The sequence below is a fragment of the Erinaceus europaeus genome, chromosome 9, assembly GCF_950295315.1.
Source record: "Erinaceus europaeus chromosome 9, mEriEur2.1, whole genome shotgun sequence".
NCBI classification, from domain to species: domain Eukaryota; kingdom Metazoa; phylum Chordata; class Mammalia; order Eulipotyphla; family Erinaceidae; genus Erinaceus; species Erinaceus europaeus.
The window spans coordinates 31,483,567-31,508,011 of NC_080170.1; the positions used below are offsets into that span (position 1 = coordinate 31,483,567).

Genomic DNA, 24,445 nt, shown 5'->3' on the forward strand with positions numbered 1-24,445 from the left:
GTGCAGAACCAGGGCTCCACACCCGCCCTCAGGCCACCTGCTTTTTCATCTGTCTCAAGGTCTTCCTTTCTTTGTGTGTGTGGACGTGCCACGCAGAATGTGTGTGTTTGGAGGCGGGGGGGGGGGGGTAATAAGAAACTTTCCTGAAGTCAGGAGGTATGCTCTGCTTGTACACAAGGTCCAACCCCCAGACACAGTGAGACCCATCTCTCATATGAACAACAAGCAAAGAGACTCTCACACCTGAGGCTCTGAAGTCCCAGATTCAATCCCCTGCACCACCATTAAATCAGAGCTGAGCAGTGTTCTAATAAAGTAATAAGTAAATAAATATATATACAAACACAACAATCACAGACAAAAGCCCAAGAGGTAGTGTGATCTGTGGGACTGCATGCTGGGTGGATTACACCTCAGCTTGGCTGCTCAGCCTGGATGGGAACCCAAACTGCTTCTCACTTCCTTGTGGAGAGACTACAACCTAGCTACCGGTCTGCAACGCCACCCAGTGGTCAATGCTAAATAACACCACATCATCTTCTGGGATGCTTCACTATAAAACTGTTTCTCTAATTTACCAACTAATACCAGTTCTTTGCAACATCGCCCCGCCAGATATTCGTCGGGATGCGGCATCATCTAAGTTCATTTCCCACGTCTACGCTCGACCGGACCTGCCAATACGCGGATATCTTCGCCCACCCTGTCCAACGCTTGACGTCTCGTCACCCAATCTGGTCCCCTATGCCTACACTGAACTTCTCTGTTCCAGTCTCTTGGAAACAGAGTTGGCAGTCAGCTGAGGTCAAGAACAAACACCTCATCACAGACCCCTGCAAGCGTCAACCCGGTTTTGACCTAGCACATTATGATTGGGCCCTCCTCAATCGCTATCGAACAGGCCATGGCCGGTGCGCCGCTATGTTCCATCGCTGGGGAGCCAGAGACGACCCGAACTGCCCCTGCGGCTCCAGACAGACTATGACCCACATAGTCAACGACTGCCACCTCTCCAGATTCAAAGGAGGTCTCGAAACTTTACATCAGGCTCAACCTGACGCTGTTGACTGGCTACGGAAGAAGGGCAAACGCTAGAAGAAGAACCAACTAATTGAATACCGGGGATCGCTTTTTTTAAAACCTACTGAAAAGTCAGATAATTACAATTTTATGGAAATAACAAATTTTTGACAGAATTTAAATTAAGAAATGCATATACTAACCAACAGCTGATTTTCAGAATAGCTTATAAAAAACACTTTTAGAAATAATGTCCCCCAGAGGGGGCCGGGTGATAGCACAGCTGGTTAGGCTCACAAAAACCCATGATCAAGTACACAGGTTTGAGCCCTCACCCCACCTGCAGGGAGATGCTTCATGAGCTGTGAGACAGGTCTGCAGGTGTCTGTCTATCACTCTCTTTGTCCTCCTCCACTCTCAATTCCTCTTTGTCCTACTGAATAAAGTAAAGGAAAAAGTTTCCAGGTACCAGTAAATATTGAAGTCAATTTATAGTCTTAAATACACTTATGATTTATTTTTAAATTTGAAAATGGGCAATGCCCACTCCTTTGACCCAAAATCTTCCCAGAGACTCTACCTTCCCAGCAAACACTTCTCTCGAGTCGAAAGGGAGAATCAATCACTCAACTAAATTTCTATTTCTTTTTTATTAGATTTTAATATTTATTTATTTCCTTTTTGTTGCCCTTGTTTTTATTGTTGGAGTAGTCATTATTGTTGTTGATATCACTGTTGTTGAACAGGACAGAGAGAAATGGAGAGGGGGAGAGAAAGACACCTGCAGACCTGCTTCACCACCTGTGAAGCGACTCCCCTGCAGGTGGGGAGCCGGGGACTCGAACCGGGATCCTCATGCCGGTCCCTGCGCTTTGTGTCACCTGCACTTAACCCACTGTGCTACCACCAGACTCCCTTTATTTCTTCTTGTAAATTCTGACAAGTATATCTTATACTTGTTAAAGGAAAGGCAATGGTTCTTTGCTCCTAGTTGTGTCATCTTCCAGGGTATTGTTAACTACTTCAGACCCTTAAAATAAGAAATATGTGGGGCGCAAATCACAGGGCTGGCTTAAGGATCCCGGTTCGAGCCCCCGGCTCCCCACCTGCAGGGGAGTCGCTTGCACAGGCGGTGAAGCAGGTCCGCAGGTGTCTGTCTTTCTCTCCCCCTCTGTCTTCCCCTCCTCTCTCCACTTCTCTCTGTCCTATCCAACAACGACAACATCAATAAGAACAATCATAACAAAGAAATATGTGGGGGAGAGGCAGTGGACACCTGGTTCAGTGCACATGTTACCATGCCAAGGACTGGGATTTGAGCTCTCCTCCACTCTCTATGTGTTTCTGTGTTTCTCTCTCCTGTTCTATCTCCCCCTCCCCTTCCAACTTATCTCTGTCCTATAAAATCTTAAAAAAAAAAAAAATAGAAAAGAAGAAAAAAGGGAGAAAAATGGCCACTGGGAGTGGTGGATTTGTGTGCCAGCACCATTCGTTCCCCAGTGATAACCGTGACAACAATAACAAAAATTAAACTGAAAAAATAGAAAAAAATTAAAAGAAGTATCTGTTCCTTTCACCTCCTTCTTGGCCTCACACCATGTTCAATCACATGGTCACTACAGCCTCCACAGATTGCAGAAGGCCTCAATCCCTTGACCTACGCTCTGTTCCCCTCACTCTCCCAGCCACATCCCACCACCACCCTCCTCAACCTCCAGCCTCCTGGTGGCATTAATGGTCACCACCACCACCATCCACAGGCTCTCCCTCCTGCATTTCCAGCACATGCCACCCTTCAGTCACCACTGCGTGAGCTCCTCCTGCCTTAACAGTTCAGTCCTTGCCCTCTCCACCATGTAGCCTCCCCTCTACTCTTTTCTCCCCAGCAGCTCAGATGCACCTGGTCTAGAAGCTCACTGGCTTCCTTAGGACAGCTGCTGCCCAGCTGGCTTGCCAGCGTCTTGGTGACCACTGTTCAGAGAGGCTCAGTGCCCATGTTTTGTTGATAACAAGACTAGGTGAGCTCTGTATCCCTTTCGTTGTGAATGAAGTTCTGTAAGTTGTAGTTTACATCATTAACAACTTATCCCAAAACTACCTATCTGGGACTTTTCTCTGTTGCCAGCATTACCTCATCTTTCTAAATGCTAAGCCCCACAAGCCATGCTTTTTTTTTTTTTTTTTTTGCCTTCAAGGTTATCAGTGAGGCTCAGTGCCTGCACTACGAATCCACTGCTCCTGGAGGCCATTTTCTCCATTTTTTTATTGGATAGGACAGAGAGAAACTGAGGGAGGAGAGGAAGATAGAGAGGGGGGAGAGAAAGATAAACACCTACAGACCTTCTTCACCACTTGTGAAGAGACCCCTCTGCAGGTGAGGAACCGGGGGCTCAGAACCGGGATCCCTGAGTGGGTCCTTTGTACTATGTGCACTTAACCCGGCGCACTACCTCCTGGCCCCCGAAGCCATCCTCTTTCCACCCCGTAGGCTTCACACTGGGCAGCTGACTGAGGTCTGACAGCCCAATGGACAGAACCTGGCTGACCCATAGCCCACGCTCCAGGGTAAGCCACACCTGGCTTCACAACTCAGATTTGTTTTCCCAGGCGTGCAGGATGCTTGGTAGTTAATATGCAAACTCACCTCAGTAGTCAAAGACGCAGTTAATAAATCCTGAAAGAGATACAAATCAAAATCCTGCAGCAAGCCTATAGGCAAAATCCATGCTTTCCCTAAACCTCCCAACCCAAGATCACCTTGCACTTCAGCACGGTGTGGGCTTAGGAGAGGAACCAGGCGTGACACCCACTCTGCAGACCAGTGTGTCCCCAGGAGGGTCCAGACCAGAGAAGCAGAGGAGCCTCCATGTGCCACCCTAAGCTTCCTCCCATGGCATGGTCTGGGGCAGAATGTAAGCTCCCTCCCCTGGCTCTGGTAAGTCTGCAAGCTCTGCCTTGGAGATCACTTGCCCCTGGGCTTGCCTCCCCTCTCCCCAGAGCTAGTATCTCCTAAAAGGGCTTGGGGACAGAGCCAAAAGCTAAGTCAGATCAGAGACCTGAGCACAGTCCTTGTGTCTCCCCGTCACCTCCAGGGGAGCTGGAACAGCTGTGCCACCAGGAGGCGCCACTCAGGAGATGGAGCTGCCAGGCACCAACGCCTCTGCAGTGCAGAACTTCTGCCAGCTGTCAGAGGACTACAAGCAAGTCTATCTGTCCCTGACCTACAGCTTCATCTTCCTGCTGGGGCTGCCTCTCAACAGCACTGTCCTGTGGCTCTGCTGGCGCCAAGCCAAGCGCTGGGGCTGTGCCACCATCTACCTGGTCAACCTCATGTTAGCCGACCTGCTATACGTGCTGACGCTGCCCTTCCTGGTCATCAACTATGCACTGGGGGACAGCTGGCCCTTCGGGGAGCTGCTGTGCCGGCTGGTGCGCTTCCTGTTCTACACCAACCTCTATGGAGGCATCCTGCTGCTCACCTGCATCTCCGTGTACCGTTTCCTGGGCGTGTGCCACCCGCTGCGCTCCCTGCCCTACCGCACCCGCCGCCACGCCCTGTGGGCCACCGCTTTCAGCTGGGCCCTGGTGGTGCTGCAGCTGCTGCCCACGCTGGTCTTCTCACACACTGACCACATCAATGACCACACAGTCTGCTACGACCTGGCCAGCCCCAGCAACTTCCACCACTTCTTTGCCTATGGTATCTTCCTGACGCTGTCAGGCTTCATCCTGCCCTCCCTGGTCATCACTGTGTGCTCCTCGCTGATGGTCAGGAGCCTGGCCAAGCCAGAGGAGGGCCTGGCGAGCGTGGGCGGCGCAGCTCGGGCCAAGTCCATCCGCTCCGTCATGCTGGTGTGCAGCCTCTTTGCCCTGTGCTTCCTGCCCTTCCACCTGGCCCGTTCCTGCTACCTGGCACTGCGCTTCCTGCCTACTCAGGACTGCCGGCTGCTGGCAGTGGCCAGTCTGGCCTACAAGGTCTGGAGGCCCCTGGTGAGCCTCAGCAGCTGCCTCAACCCCATTCTCTACTTCCTGTCAGGGAGGAAGTGGGCCCAGCTCCTGCGGGAACTGAGGGTGGACAGGGTGGGGCAGCAACCCAGGAACTGGCGGATCTGGGCACTGAGCGAGGGAGCTCGATGCTGAGTGGCAGCACTTGACACAGCTGCAGGTCGGACTGGGGGGTGGGAGGGGGTTCAGGCTTTCCTGACCAAGCCTGTGGGGGAAGGACTTCATACTGCTGTAAAGCATTTACAGAAGGTATGAAGAAACCCTGGCACGAAAGGAACTTTATTTCCCTAAGAGCTGACAATTATCCTTTGTCAGTCTCAGTTCAGAAGGTCCCCTGCCCACCAAGTGTCTTTCAACACTTGTTAGCACCCAGACCTAGTAATCCATTGATCCATGTTCTCTGTCCTGCTAGCTTAGGTTTCGACAGTACAGGGGCCACATCTGTCTCATCACTCTACCCTTAATGCCAGCCCCCCTGAACACAGCACCCAATGTGCACAGGGGTGTGTGAGGAAGTGTGGTGAATAAAGCCCTAACTGCATGCAAGGCTGAGTGGTGGGTGGGAAAAGTCCTCACTGTGTGCAAAGGATGAGTGATAGGTGAATAAAGCCCTCTTTGTGTATGAAGTGTGAGTGAGTGGTGGATACACAAAGCCTTCACTGTGTGCAAAGGGTGTATAGGGTATGGGTAGTGGATAAAGCCCTTATGTGTGCTGGGGGTGAGGGAATGGTAGGTGGTGAATAAAGCCCTCACTGTGTGCACAAGGTGTGAGTAGAGGGTGGGTATGTGGTGGGTGGGCAAAACCCTTGCTATGGGAGAGCACTTGGCATGGGTCATTCCTGGCTGACCCACCCAGAGTTGTTCAGTTTCTCGTGGAAGGTCACCAGCAGGGGAGTCTAGAGCAGGTAATGACCTCAGCATCACAGCCTCCCAGGATGGGAGCTATGAGGGGCCAAGTGCTGGAGCACCTGGTTGAGTGCACATTACAATACTCAAGGACCCAGGTTTGAGGCCCTGGGCCCCACCTACAGGGGGAAAGCTTCATGAGTGAAGCAATGCTGTCGGTCTCTTTCTCTCTCTCTCCCTCTCCCTCTCCCTCTCTCTCTCCCTCCCTCCCTACCTCCCCCACTCTCTCAATTTCTGGCTGTCTCCATGCAATAAATAAAGATAATTTTTCTTAAAAAAAAAAATTTAAATGGGTATCTTTAAATGACAAAATGATGCTCATTCTCTACAATAAAACTTTTAAGATATAAAGTAACCCCCCAAAATAAACATAAACAAAAAAAACTACCTCAGGCCTCAGCAGTGGCCCACCCAACAAAGCACATACATTACCATGCACAAGGACCCAGGTTTAAGCCTCTGGTGCCCAGCTGCAAAGAGGAGAGCTTCCTCTTTGAGCGGTGGAGCAATGCTGTAGGTGTCTTGCTTCCCCATTCCCCCCCCCCCATTTCTCCCTGTCTCTATCAGAAAAGAAATTGTCATTAGGAGTGGAGTTACCAAGCCCCACTGATAAGCCTAGTGGAAAAACAAAATAAAACCCTCTAATATTTAAACAATGATCTCCAAGGGGTTACCAGGTCTAAATTCGCATCACTGAGTAACCCATTTCACCCTCCAATGAAGAGGTGGATAAGCCTTTTCAGAAAACCCAAATGCCACCCTTCACCACTCCCCCACCCTAATTACAGGAACTGTCTACAGAAACCATGCCGTGACTACATTGTAAAATTTTGTTCTAAAAGTACAGTTTATTGCTTTCAAGGGCACATGATAATTAGAAACAGACTAAGTGATGCCTAGAATAATTAGTTTAATGAATAGGCAAGGATGTGTTCTAATTAGTAGGTCAACTGTTTCCACGTAAGTCAGTGTTTCTACAGTAGCTAAAGGCTTAAACCTGTGAGCTCCTTTGAACCGCCTCTCCTGCTCATTTTGTTCTTCCTTTGCCTTAAACACAGGGAGAAGTCAGCCAACCTTCAGTCCCCATCATCTCCCCCTTGCAAACTAATGAGGTTTAACATCATAGAAAACTAGTACATTCAATTGCCCCCCCCAAAGCTTATTCACTCCCTTGCCCACCCCCAATCCCCAACCACTACCTGCAGAGTCGCTCCCACCCCCCCACCCCCACCCCCACCCCATCCTAGAACGGGAAGGAAGCTTCCTAGAAAGCCTCTAATCTTCATTAACCTGTGTGCTGGCAATTATTTCTCTGGTCCACCTAATGCTAATTTTGGCTCTGCAACATATTTTGACCTACTTAATGACACAGTTAAAGTATCTACTTTTACACATATTTCTGGGCAGCTGGAGTCACCAACATTTAACTTGGTTGATGTGTCATCATAGTTTTCAGGGACAGTTATCTCAAGACTCAAAACCCAAGCTAGACTATTTCCTCTCGGGCAAGGGCTCCACTGTGAGGAACGCACTGGCCAACACAAGTCAGGGGACATTCCCCACTCCCCTGTGGTCATTGAAAACCCTCCTGAAAGAGGAGACAATTAGCTGTGAAAACAATGAAAGGTCTTCCTGAATCCCCCCATAGGTTCCCCTACCCTGGGACAGCTGGAATCCCAGGGGCCCAAGCATCTTGCACCACCAAGGCCAGTAAACAGGACCTTATCCAGAGAGCACCACTGATATAATTGCTAAGCAAGCTACCAAGTGTAAAGTGTATTTCCAGCCCCGAGGCTACAGACTTAGACAAAACACACAGCAGGAGCACCAGGAAACAGTTTCACATCCTCTGTTAGTCAAAGAACACCACAGGCACTTAGAAGTGCTGGCAAGTTTCAGTGGCCAGGAAGACCCATGAAAGGCCATGAGTGCACGAAGGCAGAGTGGAATTTCAATTAGAAGCTCACCACCACCACCACCACCACACACACACCAACAGTGTAGAAAATGAGAATTTTTGTGAGGCCAAAGGGAGGTTCCAGAGGGAAGAAGCCAGTAGTGAAAAAGGGACTCAAGTGTGACAGGGATGCCCAACTCCAGCCAGAGCACCACCACAGGCATGAAGACCCAGGGCAGGTGTCTGAGCCAGAAGAGGACTCGGCACATCACTGAGGGACCAAGATCTGAATTCCTGAACTGACGGTGGTTAAGAGTTCACACTCAGGCAAGGTCTTCGTCCAGACTGGTTGACCTTCCCTACATGTAGAGCCTCCAGGCATTTTTTTTTCTTCCAGATCCTCAATACCTTAATGAGGCCACTGCTCTTGGTGGACCTTGCTTCCTTTCCTTTCAAATACAGAGAGGCAGATACTGCAGCTCCAGGAATGCGTATTCTCGGAGAGTCTCCTTGGTCTGTGCATGGCGCTCCCACGTGGTTCTCAGGGCTTGAGTCCAGGTCCTTGTGCATGGCAAAGTGTGTCCCCAGACTATCTTTCCAAAAGTGCTCTCATGCATCACATTCTCCGACTCAGTTCATGCCCTCCCTGTGGCCTCACACCCAGGTCACCCAGCTGCCCAGGCCCACAGTCCCCAGTCTCCTGCCCCTCACACATGCTCACTCTCCTCCACACGTTTCGAGAGCCTCCTCTTCCAGCCGCCTCCCAACTTGACAGCACTCCCCCACACTGACCACTCCCCCGCTGGATTATTAAAAATTAATAAAACCAAGTAGTGAAGCTCCAATTTTTTTATTGAATGATTTAGGAAACAAGCAGCACCTTGCCTGGCCAGCAGAGATGGGCCAGGGGTGCACAGGGTGGTAGTACAAGGTCAACAGCAAGAGAATGAATGTTCATTAAGGGAAGTAAGAGCTCAGGTGACATGGAGCTGGTTGCTGACAACGTGCTGGGCAGCAGCAGGGAATCCACCTCCCGTGTGAAGTCCATTATGACACTTTCTCCAAGGGCTCTGTGGATGCCTCCTGCCTGGGAGCCCTAAGTGGTTAAGGGGAACACTCCCCCACCCTCAGGCCGTCAGCACTCTAGTTGAGGTTCTAGTCGTTCTCATGGAGGTTTCCTGCGTTAACTTTGTAGACTCATCACTGGAACACAGACCTGATGCATGTCACCTGCTGTGCCACATTCAGCGTTTAGACACAGCGTCCCAGCACCATCTGTGTGTCCCTCAGTAAAGGGGGGGTCACTGACAGTGAAGGGGGGGATGGAAACAGTGAAAAGACCACTGCACGATCCAAACACAATGGTAGGCTTGAGTAAACTGAGAACTTCAGAGCACATTTTAAGGAGTACAGAAAAATGAAATGGTTGTGTAGACTTGCTTGATAAAATAGCAAAGCAAAAATGACTCAGTGGTTCCATGTCTGAAGAACCGAAAAAGTGTCAATCAGTACCTAGCACAGAGCAGGCACTCAACAGACAAAGGGGAAGAAGAGGAGGAGGGGAAAGGGAGGGACACAGGAGGAAGCAATGGCTGAAGGAAGTTGGAGAGGAATGAGGGATGAGAGAGGGAGGAAGAACAAGCTGTGCATTGTACAGAGTCCAAATTCAGACAAATCACATATGAACTGCTAGTAAGACTTCATGTGGGAAACACAGGACAAAAGTTCATTGATGGCTCAGGGTCAAGCTTTGGGTTTAGAAGATGCAGATGTAAATAAATGCTGAGGAGGGAGGAGATGCAACAGAGGACCTGGAAAACACAAGAACTCTGGGAACACAGAACTAGGTGGTGCTGGACAACAGCTGGAGAAAGATAAGGAATAATCAAATAAAGGACTGCTCTCTAGAGAGAGACCCAAGGGAACTGTGGAACAGGACAGTCAGGCAAATAGATAGCTGCTTCTCAGCCAGCAGTTCAAATGCCATCCCTTCCAGAAGCCTCCCCTGACCACTCATGACACGGTGCAGCCTTTTGCTGCTCCATCACCCACACCCGTGAAGGTACACCTCATTTATCTGCCTTCCTATGGGATAAATAAAAGGCCTGATGATAGAAACATTCAGCACTACTTTGTGGGATAAATGAACAAGACACATGACTCTCCTGGAATTACTACCTAAATCCAATTTACAGTGCCCAGAAAACTAAATCACAAGTGGTCTGGGTGAGCCCTCCTATACTCACCATCCCCATCTCCCAAGCACATGACTCCCTCTTTTTATTCACATTTCAAAGACAATAAAGGGCAGGTTTGTCAAAGCATCAACTACAGTTCCGGGATAAATAAAGCTTTAGGGGCCAAGCGGTAGCACACTTGGTTAAACACATATGGCAGTGCACAAAGACCCGGGTTCAAGCCCCTGGTCCCCACCGGCAGGGAGGAAAGCTTCATAAGTGGTAAAGCAGGGCTGCAGGTGTCTCTCTTGTCTCTGTCTCTATCTCCCTCTCCCCTCTCAATTTCTGCCTCTAACCACTAAATAAAAATATTTTATTAAAAGGAAGCTTTAAAGTTAGGTATACTCATTACTTTGTACTTTCTTATAAACAAGTCAAGTCTTTCAAGGTTTTAGCTACTCAACTTTTTGTTTAGCTGAGGGTTTTGTAAACATATCAGACAACTTCATCAAGTAACAACCTCAAGAAATATTCCACATAAAGAATAGGAAAGCTACGGGGGGGGGGGGGGATGGGATACAGAATTCTGGTGGTGGGAACTGTGTGGAGTTGTACCCCTCTTATCCTATGGTTTCTGTCAGTGTTTCCTTTTTATAAATAAAAATTTTTTAAAAAGAGAAAGAAAGAAAGAAAGAGAAGTATTCCATAATGAGAAGCAAAACTTGCCTTCTTACAACAAGCTGCAAATGGGTGTTTTTAGTGACTAGATCACCAGAAAGCAGCGTGCCATCTGGAATGACAGACCCACAGAGTCTGAGTGTCCCAGTCTACAAGTGGAAAAGCTCATTAACAAAGAGGCTTCTATCAATACACAGCACTCACCCAACAGCCAGAGAAATCCCACTGAACACCACGCTCTTGTCTTTATGCCTCGTTACCTGTAATTGTAGGCTTCTCTTCTTACTGCGATTGCTACTGTAAATGCCCACCCCTGATAGTCAGGAGCTGGCTGCCACCTACCTGCCCATTCCACTGAGTCAGTCTCCAAAACATACCAGTGACTCCCTTCCCAACCATAGGGACAGGCAGGCCTACTTTAGCAGCACCAGAGATTCCAGCAAAAGCCACATGGCCATCCTCAGACTTATCCAGGCAAGGTTTCAGGGTCCCAGACAGGTCACCTTGCCCTCCCCCATCCTAGACTCCCCTTTGCTTCCATTATCAATGGCCCCTCCTCCCACTTTTCTGCTGCTACCCCAGGGTCACTCACCTTGGCATCTTTCTCATTCACATTCCTCCTCGGCAATTTCACTGATTGCCAAGTCACCCACAGATGCCCCCATATCTCCCTCACATAGTGAACCCTTTATTTCTAGTCAGTCCTGGGGGCACTGCAAGCTTGAGTTCCAAAATCCAGGTCTGAATCACTTTCTCTCCAAGTCTGTCCTTTCCCATCTGTGCTCTTCCTATAACTAGGCCACCCAGGCAAACAAGTTAGCATCTGGGGACTGTGCTAATCCTGGTCTCCCCCCTACTTCATGCGGTCACACTATTATTTCAACCAACGGAGCACGGCAGGAGCTTGTTGTTTCCTTCACATCCATAAGCACAATCCAAGTGCCCATCCTCACTCAGACTTCACTGTCCACATTCCAGGGCCCAGATTCACCCCCCTCTGCCCCCAGCCATTCTTCTCCTTTTGCTTCTACAGTTTCTAGAAGGTAAACTGCTTTAGAACAATCACCAACATAAAATTCCCAATGGTTCCCATCTGCTCCAGGATTAAGAGCAGAATGCTGAAGGTGCATTCTCAGTCAGTCCTCAGCACCCCACCTCCAGCTGAATGTCTCGCCCCACCAGCACCCAGCAGCCCTGAGAACTTGCTCCGGGATGACCCGTCCTCTTCTGACTCCTCTGCCCAGGTCACTCCTCCTCCTACAATGTGGTCAAGAGCCATCTACTCTGGGAAACTCAGGAATTCAGGTTCAGGGGTGCTGTGACCCATGCACTTCAACAGAGCTGCCCCCAACATGGACTAAACCCCGGAAGTAGGGGATGCACATGCTTCCACATCTCTGAGTCCTTCTAGTGAAGATTTTCAGGCCCACAGACTAGAAGGCAGGACAGAAGCCTGTGTGCCTGCTATAGTAACTCATCAGCTAGGACCACACTCAGGCCGGGTCTGCATTTCTAGGCCTCCTAAGATACTGTCCTTTGTGAAACACTGTAAAAATAAAAAGCACCTCAGTCCAAATAAAAATGCTTTATAGGCCCACATATTTTCATTTCACAACTAATCTGCAGTAACCTGCAGGGGGAGGGGTGGTGACTGTTGAGGGGGAGGAATCAAGTAGAAGGCCCTGTGCTAAGAGTCCCCCAGCAGAGGGCGCACAGGCTGAGAAACACTTACAGGGCAGACTCCCTCTCCTCAGGGAAAAGCACAGTAAGGAGTCTGGCACCTGAGAGAGTCAGTCAGTCACTCCAGCTACCAACCTCTAGGCAACAAACCTCAGCTGGGAGCCAAACTTAAAACATACACACACACACACACACACACACACACACACTCTCTCTCTCTCTCTCTCTCTCTCTCCCTCTCTCTCCCTCTCTCTCCCACATCTCCCCTCTTTCCTACTGAAAGCTGTTTTCTGCTGCCCTGAGGGGGGGTGGGGGGAATAAATGTGTTACTTTATTTACCCTGACCCAATTCTCCACTTTTTTTTTTTCTTCAACTGTTCCCTTCACGTGCGATTTGCTTCCTGTCAATGCAATTCCCTTATCAACTCAAGAGCCTGAATCACTCCCACCTATAGCCTACACCCTTCTCCATAGTTCCTGGGTAAACAGGTATGTTAACCTTTCCTCAGCAAATAGCAGCAGCACTTGCAACTGTGCTAAATGACAATTTATATTTGGGGGTGGGGGGCAGTTGTTCCTGAAATTCCAAAAATACAAATCAAAAGAAAGCTCGCACCCAGACACTAATGGCAGCATGGAGTCACCCACATTATAATGCCACTGACTTCAGTAAAGACAGCTGGCTGCTAGACATTTCTCTCTAAGTGTGTGATGCCATGTACGTAATCCATTCCTATCAATAATCTACTCTTATCCAACTTTAGGTTATTACAAACCACCTTACAATAAACATATTTTCTTTAAATATGCTTATGTGGATATATATTAAGCTGTCGTAAAAGTCATGACGCATTTTTCCACAGGAAAAAAACATCATGACTTTCCCCACAATCCAATATATACACTTCTATTTATGCACATTTGCTTTGGTTGGGGATGGGGGTAAATTATTAGAAATGGAAGAAGTGCTAAACCAGAAAGTAGGCAAACCTGCCATCTTCCCTGTTGTGTTTTTTTTTGCCTCCAGGGTTATTGCTGGGGCTCAGTGCCTACACTACGAATCCACTGCTCCTGGATTTTTTCCCTTTTGTTGCCCTTGTTGTTTGCCATTGTTGTTATTATTGTTGTTATTGTTGTTGCCGTCACTGATGCTGGATAGGACAGAAAGAAATCGAGAGAGATGTGGAAGACAGAGAGGGGGAGAGAAAGGTAGACAAACCTGCAGACCGCTTTTGAAGCCACTCCCCTGCAGGTGGGGAGCCAGGGGCTCAAACCAGGATCCTTACGCCTGTCCTTGAAGTTCAAGCCATGTGTGCTTAACCCACCTAGAGCCCCTCCCCTTTTATCTTTTTACTCACACTGTAAGTTTATCCTACAAAAATATTATTCCAATTTATTCTGTCTTTTAAATTTATGCATCACAGGGCCAGGCAGTGGCACATCTGGCTAAGCACACACAATAGTTCAAAGGACCCGGGTTCAAGCCCCTAGTCCCCACCTGCAGAGCAAAAACTTCACTCGTGGTGAAGCAGGGCTGCAAGTGTCTCTCTGTCTCTATATCCCACTCTTCTCTCAATTTCACTCTGTCTCTACCCAATAATAAATAAAAATAAAATGCATACATCATTCAAAACCTATATATTTCTTGCCTTTGTGCTCAGCACAATCTATGCGATCCCTAAGAACATAACAGACACAGTGCCTGCTCTCCAGGAGCTTACACTCTAAAGGAAGAGGTAGGTATCCACAACACATAATCCATGGTAATTTAAGGCAAGCCAAGAGAGAAAAATGTGGGCTTTCAAGATAATAGTTATGTCAGGAAAACCTGGGGTGTTTTCTATACAAAGAATAATTCTAAGTGAAGGCTTTATTTTTCTGCTGGAGATAGGTGGAACAAGTCACGAGAGGCCTGGATAAAATACTCTAAAAGGGCACAGTGTAGAGAAAGTTTCAAAAAGGATGGAACATGATCCACTTGAAAATTATGTAACAGATCACTGTGTCAAAGGCACAAGATTTAAAAAAAAAAAAAAAAAAAAAGGAAGGCAGCAGACCACATAGCACAACCAATTTCCCCAGTCTCCCTGACTCCCCAACTCTCTCCTCCTCTCCTCCTGAGAGAATAATTGTCCAGTCAGGTACTCTTACAGCCATAAAACAATCAAAGTTTAAACTAACTAACTAAATATTGACATAATCAACTGTAACTGAAAAGTGGGAAGTTACCCTGAAAAGGAAATGCAATTTTGATCTGTTTCAGAACTTCTAAGCCTACAACATGAGGCCACATACTTTAAACACTATAACCAGTTATTTTATTAGTTTAGTATTCACTGTTCATATGGAACAAATACAAGAAAAAAAACTTCACGTGTAATACTCTAAGAGTGAGTTAATATGAAGTATTGTACGTTTGTAGAACTGTCATACCTATGTTTTGTTTAATGCAAAAAAACAAATGTTATTTATGGCCCTGCTCCAGAGAAAACACTATTCCCAAAAATCTTTCAATGACTATAATTAGGTAAATTTTTTTATGCCATATTAGATTTTCTTATGGAGATAATATTCTATAGAAAAGTTAAAATAAGTGTTTGTATATATATTTTTTTAATTAGAAGACATCAAGTATTCCTCATGCAGTATTTTTTATTTATGCACACAGGTATGTGATTTAAAGGACAGTTTAAAAGACACTTTTTGGTTGTTAGATATAAGAAAAACTATTTAGAAAGTTTTGGTCACAAAATCATGTTCCTAACTAATGGCTACCTTCAGAAGCAGAAGAAAAAGCAGCTCAGAAGAGAACTGCTCAGGGAAGCAGGGCGATGGCACACCAGGTTAAGTACTAAGTACAAGGACCTGTGCAAGGATCTGTGTTCGAGCTCCTGGCTCCCCACCTACAAGACGGACGCTTCACAAGAGGCAGAGCAGCTCTGCAGGTGTCTCTCTTCCCCTCTCCCACTCTACCTCCCCTCCTCTCTCAAATTCTCTCTGTCCTATCCAATAAAATAGAGGGGGGAATGGTTGCCAGGAGCAGTGGCTTCATTCGGAGTGCTGGCTCTGAGCTCTAGCGGTGATAAACCTGGAGGCAAAAAAAGAAAGAAGAAAAGAGTACTGCTCATCAACCCCATTGTTATGGAGAGCAGACCACCTGCTATTTGTGAAAATGAAGAGACTTCATAAAAATATCTCCCAAAGGTTACCCAGTGGATTAAAAAAAGAAGAAAAAGCCCTTTTAAAATGTCACTGTTACTGTGTAGAAAATAATCCCTTCTATTCCTTCAAGAAAAGGCGATATCCCCAATGATATGTGAAAATCAGCTCAGTACAGACAGCCCCCCCCAAAAAAGTTCATTCCTTACTGTCCTCAATAATGTCCCAGAGCACTTGTCACCACAACAAGCCTACTACAAGGCAGGCTTCTTCAGCAGCACACAAGAGACACGGGCGAAAACAGTCCTCACAAATGTACTTTGAAATAGGTATGTTCAAAATGTAGTTAGAATGACTTTCAAAACCATTATACCTCTTAAAGACCAAACTAATTTTTTTTTTAAATGGAAGTTTTCCAACCAATGATGTGTGCAGTCCATTCTCAAGACACAGTCATTTAAACTTCTCATCTGAAAAACACGTGTAATAGGTTATCAAAAAAGGGAAGCAAAAACCATGTTGCCCCATGTGATTCACAGCTCCAACCACTATAAAATATGTAATGCTAGATGCTGAAAGTTACACTTTTGTGGATAACTTTTTTTAATGTCTCTTGACTGTGCAAGTAGCATAGGGTCAATGTAAAAAATTTTAAATAAGGGACTGGGCGGTGGCGCAATGGGTTAAGAGCACATAGTTGCTCATTGCCTAGAAGTACAACAAATGCTATATACAAAAAAAGGAACAAAGAAAGAAAAAGAAAGGAAGGAAGGAAGGAAGGAAAGAAGGGAGGGAGGGAGGGAGGGAGGGAGGGAAGGAAGGATGGAAGGAAGGATGGATGGATGGAGGAAGGGAAGGAAGGAGGGAAGGAAGGATGGAAGGAAGGAAGGAAGGAAGGAAGGAAGGAAGGATGGATGGATGGATGGAAGGAAGGAGGAAAGGAAGGATGGAAGGAAGGATGGAAGGAAGGAAAAACAAAACAAAACAATTTGTTCGAAGCCCTCAGTTCCCAACCTGTAAGGAGGGTCGCTTCACAAGCAGTGAAGTAGGTCTGCAGGTATCTCTCCATCTTTCTCCCTCTCTATCTAACCTCTCCTCTCTCAATTTCTCTCTGACCTATCTAAATGGCCTCCATGGGCAGTGGATCCCTAGTGCTGGCACCAAGTCCCAGTGATAACCACAGAAGCAAAAAGATAAAGAGAAAAAATTTAAAACATCAAAGAGTAAATAGTGAACTCTTTTAACTTTACTATTCAAATGAATTATCAATTATCTGGAAGTTTTTCCTTTTAGAATTTGCTACATACAAGAAACTGGTTTCAGAAATACACATGCCTACACACTTTCTGAATAAAATCTAGGTATTTTATTTTATTTTATTTTTTGCCTTCCAGGGTTATCGCTGGGGCTCGGTGCCTGCACCATGAATACACTGCTCCTGGAAGCCATTGTTTCCCATTTTGTTGCCCTTGTTACCCTTGTTGTTGTCACTTATTGTTATTATTACCATTGATGTTGTTGTTGTTGTATAGGACAGAAAGAAATCGAGAGAGGAGGGGAAGACAGGGGAAAAGAAGGATAGACACCTGCAGACCTGCTTCACCAATTGTGAAGTGACCTCCCTGCAGGTGGGGAGCCAGTGGCTCGAACCAGGATCCTTAAGCCAGTCCCTGTGCTTGGCACCATGTGTACTTAACCCACTGTGCTACAACCTAAGCCCCCATAGTTTATTAATATTTGCTGTCTTTTAGTAACTAGTGGCACATTAACTATCTCTGAAATTAAAAATCCTTCTAAAGCATGACTTTAACAACATACTGTGTGGAGGACTCATTATACCCCATAATTTTGAAAATCAGTATTAAATTACTAATAATAAAAAAAAGAAAGAAAATTCAAAAATAAAGATTGAAAAAAATACTTAGCTGTTTCTCTACTTCTGGACATTTACATTGTTCCCAATATTTTTGACATAGTAAGGCAAATACAGTAAGATATTTAAAATTTGTCATACTTCTGATTTTTTTTTATTTATTTCTAGAAGTAGAGTTACTATGCTAAATGGAAGTATGAAATGGCCAAGAACCAACCCCAGACATTAAAAAAAAAGTTTTTTCAGTCATATTTCAAACTACTAAAAATTCACAAAACTTATATGATATACATTTATTTTTTTTAAAAGTCAGATCATGAAAAATCCAATGTCTGAAAAATTAGAGCTAATAACAGGAAATAAAATTACAAGTATGTTTTAGCATATACTATGGACAAAAATTATTTAAAGGCCATACTATATACCTCCATCTGTTCAGATGAGTAAGAACACAGATGACATATTAGTACCAAGAGGAGATAAAAGATTAACTCCACTAGCTAAAAATGAAAAATATCAACTGTAAAACATTAATCCCCCAATAAAGAAATTTAAAAAAGTAAGAAAGATATCAGAGCATGGAAGGGTGAACCCAGACAGGAATTAAGGATGTACAACTCTTCAGCAATAAATTACAAACACTAGATACATAGGTTTATCTCTTTCAACAGATTTTTTTAAAGACCTATGTTCATTTTCCTTCATTTTAACAAGATAACCACCTTTATTGATTTTCTGAAACAAACAAGCATCTTACCAAAGTAATTTCAGATAGTATTAGCTCTGAAAATCATGAAAAAACTAACTTCCTCTAAGTTCAAATCGAACTACTATAAAATGAAACACTAATGTTTAAGACATTCAAAATAAAGACAACTCTGTTCTTTTTCAATACTTACTCAGTATGTGAAAGTTTTATTTCTTCCCTTTGTTTTGCTGAATAGTTAAGGTTCCCACCTGAAGCACAAAATATAACTATTAAAGTAAAATGCAAATACACATACACACACAAATCATTTCCATCAATAAACTCTCTTAATTCTCCTATTTCTGGTACTTTACCACACCAGGTTGACTTTTTCAAAATAGAGACAGTGAGGCAGTGAGAGAAAAAAACCACAGCACCAAAGTTTCTTTCAATGTGGTGGGGGCTGGATTCAAACCCAGGTCATGCAAACAGCAAAGCAGCACATTATCCGAGTATCAATATACTTTAATTTAAAAGTAACAGAAAGGACTATGAATGGGAGAGGGTAGATAGCATAATGATTATGGAAAGAGACTCTCATACCTGAGACTCCAAAGTCTCAGGTTCAATCCCCCACACTACCATAAACCAGAGCTGAGCAGTGCTGGGAAGGGGGTGGGTAACAATCTATGAAAATGAGGAATAGGGACTAGGCAGTGGTGCACTCCATTGAGCACACACATTACCATGTAAAAGGACCTGGGTTCAAGCCCCCAGACCCCACCTGCAGGGGAGAGGCTTCATGAGTGGTGAACCTCGCTCTCTCACTCTCTCTCTCTCTCTCTGTCCCTGCCCTCTCAATTTTTCAATAAAAAAATAAGTAGAATAGGGAGTCAGGCGGTAGCACAGCAGGTTAAGCGCACGTGGCGCTAAGTGCAGGGACCTGCGTAAGAATCCGGGTTCAAGCCCCCAGCTCCCCACCTGCAGAGGAGTCGATTCACAGGCAGTGAAGCAAGTCTGCAGGTGTCTATCTTTCTTTCCCCATCTCTGTCTTCCCCTCCTCTCTCCATTCCTCTGTTTCCTAACAACGACAACATCAATAACAACTACAATGATAACTATAACAATAAAAAACAACAAAGGCAACAAAAGGGAAAATAGATAAATAAATATTTAAAAAATTTTAAATAAGTAGAATAAAATAAAAGTATAAAAACCCTTTTTTAAAAAAAAAAGAACTTGGAAATTTTTCAAAGAAAAAAAGTGTTTTTCATATTAATATAAATCCTTATATAAGTATTCTTACATATTACAAATACTCATTCCTTAAATTTAAATGCTTTTTTTTTTTAAGTTTGGACATATGTGTTACTGAGTTTTGATAAAGTTGAGACATTGTATTAATATTTAATAATTGAGATAAATTGAATAAAATGATCTAGCAATATTTCAACAGCATATATATATTACATTCTTCTAAGTATTCAACAGCCTTTAGAAGCAAGTCAGTTTAAAGAATTAATAGGAGTAAATACAATAAAAATTTTAGTTTTGGGGCTGGGGAGATAGCATAATGATTATACAAACTGACTTTTTTTTCATTTGCCTTCAGGGCTATTGCTGGAATTCAGTGCTACACTACTAATCCACTGCTCCTAGTGACCTTTCTTTCCATTTGTTGCCCTTATTGTTATTGTTGCTGTGAATATTGTTATTGTTGTTGTTAGATAGGACAGAAAGAAATCCAGAGAGGAGGAAAGAAAGGTAGACACCTGCAGACCTGCTTCACCACTTGTGAAGCGACCCCCCTGCAGGTGGGAAGCCAGGGCGGGGGGGGGGGGCTGAAACTGGGATTCTTATGCCGGTCCTTGCACTTCACACCATGTGTGCTTAACCAGCTGCATTACCGCCCAGCCCCACAAACTGACTTTCATACCTGGGCATTGGAGGTCCCAGGTTCAATCCCAAGTACCACCATAAGCCAGAGCTGAGCAGTGCTCTGGTAAAAAGAAAGAAATAAAAAAATAAAGTAAATTTCTTAAAGAAAAGAATCTTACTTTTAAAAGAAGTACAAATGCTATGTATTAGCAACAGAAAACCAATCTTCTGGGGAGTCGGGCAATAGTACAGTGAGTTAAGCGCAGGTGGTGCAAAGCACAAGGAACGGTATAAGGATCCCAGTTGGAGCCCCTGGCTCCCCACCTGCAGGGGAGTCACTTCACAAGCGGTAAAGCAGGTCTGCAGGTGTCTTTCTTTCTCTCCCTGTCTCTATCTTCCCCTCCTCTCTCCATTTCTCTCTATCCTATCTAACAATGATGACATCAATAACAACAACAACAATAATAACCAAAACAATAATGAAAAACAACAAGGGCAGCAAAAGGGAAAATAAGTAAATAAATATAAAAACATTTTAAAAAAGGAAAAAGAAACAAAAACCAATCTTCCCTTTCTAGATCTTTTTTTTTTTTTTTTTCCTTAATTGCCACACCAAGGTTATTACTGGGGCTCAGTGCCTGCACTACGAATCCACCACTCTGGCAACCTTTGTTGATGTGCTACTGCTGCTGCTTCTTTTTGACAAGACAGACAGAAATTGAGGGGAGGGGTGGGGGAAATAGGAGAAAGCCTGCTACAGACCTGCTTCAGACTGTGAAGTGCCCCCCCTGCAGGTGAGGAATGGAAGCACAAACCTAGGTCCTTGCGCACTTAACCGGGTGTGACACCACCCAGCCAGCCATCCTCCTTTCTAGCTCTATGCCAAACATTCTCAATCTTAGAACGCAGTATGGACCAACATACCTGGGAGGTGGCTCAAATCTCATGTACAGGCCCCAAGTTAAGTCCATAGCATTACACATGATAGAGTAGTGCTCTGATCTCACTGTCATTATAGAAACAAATCTTTAAAAAAAATAAAACTAGGAGGCCAGCAGGTGGTTCAGCCTGTAAGACTGTATACGCTGCCACACTTCAGGACCTGGCTGGATCCTGTGTCACCACATGGGAGCACCTGCAATGGGAAACCTTCAAAGCAGTGGGGAGGTGCTGTACCATCTCTCCTTCTGTCTCTGTCTCCCTACCTCTTACCCTCTCTCTCTCTCTCTCTCTCTCTCTAGAGGAAGGGAGGGGATGGCCACCAGTGGGTTATGCAGGCACTGAGCCCCAGCAAAAATCCTGGTAGGAAAAAAAAAACTAATAATAATTATATAGACTACTATATGCAACTATAAATTTGTTTATTTCTTTAAAAGGGAGGGGGGCAATAACACAGGAAAGGCTTTGTTATTCAAAACTGCTGAATTTCTTTATCCTCTTAACATATAAGTAGTATCTAAATTTTTATCACAAAACTTGAAATTGGCCAGGAGGTACACGACAATAACTTCAGTAAATACAAAGTTCCAGAATACATAAGGCTAAGTTACAGAATGAAACGTGCTTCTATCATTGTAAACACACAATCATTACTATATAAACCACAGAAGCACTGGCCACCAAAAAAGCATGCAGATAGTCCAGTGATCCTACACAGTGATCCTGTAGAAGGAGGGAAAAATGATCAGAGCTTACACTCACCTTGAGCTCGATTCACCAAATACAGTAAGACCACAGACAGAAGTGACACTAGAAGAGAAAAAATAAAATAAAATAAAAATGCAGAGCCCTTAAAAACATGTACTTCTTCCCACGGAGTCCACAGTAATTCTAATTACCAAGTAAAAGGTCAGACACCATCACCTTTTCACTAGCTGGCATTGAAAGATAAAATTTCTATTCACATTCCCTCCCAGTAGCACTAGACCTAAGTTATACACTGTTTTCTCCAAGAGCTACTGGAGTCCATCCAGGGATGAAAGGGCTAGAAATAAAAAAGCTGAGCACCTCATCTCCTCATCCCTTTCCAGTCACACTGAATTTACTTTAACAACAACAAAAAAAGATGGTTTTAAATATCATGTTTAGTCTGAGAAATAGACATATATGGGACTGAAGACTGAAATTAATCAGCTTTTTGTACCACCAGAACTAGACAAGACAGTCTTAAAACATTATTTAGAATTCTCATGATTCTAATTTAAAATATATATATATAATCTGATGTGCTTATTTCTAAAATTATGAGATAATGATACATTAGTTACCAGTTAAGCCATTCCTCCACTTTTATTTATTTTTTTAATATTTATTTATTTCCTTTCGTTGCCCTTGTTCTATTGTTGTTGTTACTGATGTCGTTGTTGGCTAGGACAGAGAGAAATGGAGAGAGATGGGGAAGACAGAGGGGGCGAGAAAGATACACACCAGCAGACCTGCTTCACTGCTTGTGAAGCGACTCCCCTGTAGGTGGGGAGCCAGAGGCTCGAGCCAGAATCCTTACGCCGGTCCTTGCATTTTGCACCACCTGCGCTTAACCTGCTGTGCTACCACCCAACTCTTTCTTCACTACTTTTAAGTAATTATCTGCAAATACTACACTTCCTGTACATTCTTTAGTCACTAAAAATAAAAATAAAGCCTAGTATAATCTTCAATGTGGTTTCCTATTTTTAACACATTCTTCTTGACATCTTGACATCTTGACATCTTGACATCTTGACATATTAAATAAGGACTTCTTTCACAAGAAAAGGCTGGCTTACTTGTTAACAAGTACTATTTCAACAAGCTTGCTAGCCACTTTGCTGTAAAGAATTAGTAAACTGAGATCAAATCTTCCATTTGGAAACCCAAATCTTCCTTAAACTATGGTGAAAACTCAAGGTAAGAAAAGAAAAAAAAAAATGCAGTGGAAACAAATGACAGCTAAAGAATAAGAGATTCCCCAACCTGTCAATGTCCATGTCCAGCAGAGAAGCAATTACAGAAGCCAGACCTTCCACCTCCGGCACTCCATAAAGAATTTTAGTCCATACTCCCAGAGACAGATAAAGAATAGAGAAGCTTGCAATGAGAGGAGATGAGACACGGAACTCCGATGTTGGGAACTTTGTGGAATTGTAGCACTGTTATTTTACAATCTTGATAATCATTATTAAATCACTAATAAGAATTATTTTAAAAAAGAAAAAAATTTAAATAAAATAAAAAACCTGAAAGTATAAATGAGAACACCCTGCTACATAGTAAAAGAGATTAAATGTTGCTACATGGCACACTTACAAGAAACACAGGCAATGAAGAAAACTTCTAAAAACAGGTATCCTCGAGTGTCGAGAATCATGCCAGCAATGATGGAGATGATAGCCAACCCAAGGTTCTGAATGGACTGCATGCTACGAGAAACAGATTATCACATTTCACTCTGAAAGGTCTTTGCATACTAATAATTCACTAAAAGCATTACTATCTATAAGTCACATACAAGATGTTTTCAAGTGAGAATGATGTGATTGCATTTGTTTATCTCCTGACCAAGTCACTAGGCTTTCTATTAAGCCAAGTGAAGTGAAGGACTTTGACATACTAAGTGCACTTGCTTAATGAATTAAAAACAGGTGTGGTTTCCCTTTCTGAGCTGGCCTGCTCTCACTGAGAAATAAGAAGAGAATCAGCTTTGTGCAAAGACAGTCTCAACAACTACCTCTGATGGGCTAGCCAAACTCCAGCTCTCTTGCTGGAGGTTTCAACTATTTTTTGTTGCCACAACAGTATTACAAGTAGACTGACTGAAATTCCTAGGTATTTCCAGGTTCAGAGATGTCCCAGTACCCTGAGATGACTACACTCAGAAGACCCAGAGTTTCAGATGGCAATTAATATGGCAGAGAAAGATACTGTACTGTCCACAGTGCAAACACTTACAAGCCATATGCAGTTCCCAACTGATGTTCAGGCACTACAAACGCCACCATTGGCCACAATGCACAAGCCAGCAATGAGTAGGAGACTCCCAGGAGAGACTGTGAAAAGCAATGTGGAAAAGGAATGTCGATTATTAACCAAACGATGATTTTGATAGAGATTAGTAAGAGTAACATAACAGTCAGTAGGGAATAACTATGCAGATTTTATTATCACTAAGCTACAACTCATATTCAATATAAAAATACCGTTACCCAGGGCCCGAGTGGAGGTGTGGTGGTATATGTCATAGGGTGGTTAGGCCTATGAGCATCAAACCCTGAGTTCAAGCCCTAGCACTACACATACCAGAGTCATGCACTAATAAATAAGTCTTTTTTTGTTTTGTTTTTGCCTCCAGGGTTATTGCTGGAGCTCAGTGCCTGCACTACAAATCCACTGCTCCTGGAGGCCACTTTTCCCATTTTGTTGCCCTCACTGTTACACTCATTGTAGCTGCTACTATTATTGTTATCATAGCTTTTGTTGCTATTGGATAGGACAGAGAGAAATGGAAA

General features: G+C 44.4%; 2 protein-coding genes across 4 annotated transcripts in view; one reads left to right on the forward strand and one right to left on the reverse strand.

The window, feature by feature from the left end:
- The first annotated feature begins 4,155 nt into the window (after positions 1 to 4,155).
- On the forward strand, positions 4,156 to 5,160 carry LOC103125700 (P2Y purinoceptor 3-like). Its single transcript, XM_007536521.1, is given in 3 exon segments — positions 4,156 to 4,749; positions 4,752 to 5,032; positions 5,034 to 5,160. Coding segments are annotated over 3 exon segments (1,002 nt in total).
- Positions 5,161 to 14,995: 9,835 nt separating this feature from the next.
- MFSD1 (major facilitator superfamily domain containing 1) overlaps positions 14,996 to 24,445 on the reverse strand; it is a 31,671-nt gene continuing 22,221 nt past the window's right edge. For 2 of the 3 annotated variants that reach the window (XM_060197582.1, XM_016194038.2), the window contains 5 exons: positions 23,889 to 23,986; positions 23,247 to 23,359; positions 21,663 to 21,710; positions 18,295 to 18,352; positions 14,996 to 15,992 (listed from right to left, as the gene is read on the reverse strand). In XM_060197582.1, coding sequence (XP_060053565.1) covers positions 15,989 to 15,992; positions 18,295 to 18,352; positions 21,663 to 21,710; positions 23,247 to 23,359; positions 23,889 to 23,986 — 321 coding nt within the window. In that variant the 3' untranslated portion in view covers positions 14,996 to 15,988. Of the gene's footprint in view, positions 15,993 to 18,290; positions 18,353 to 21,662; positions 21,711 to 23,246; positions 23,360 to 23,888; positions 23,987 to 24,445 lie in introns of those variants that run through there. The other variant, XM_007536517.3, reaches the window with a different exon arrangement.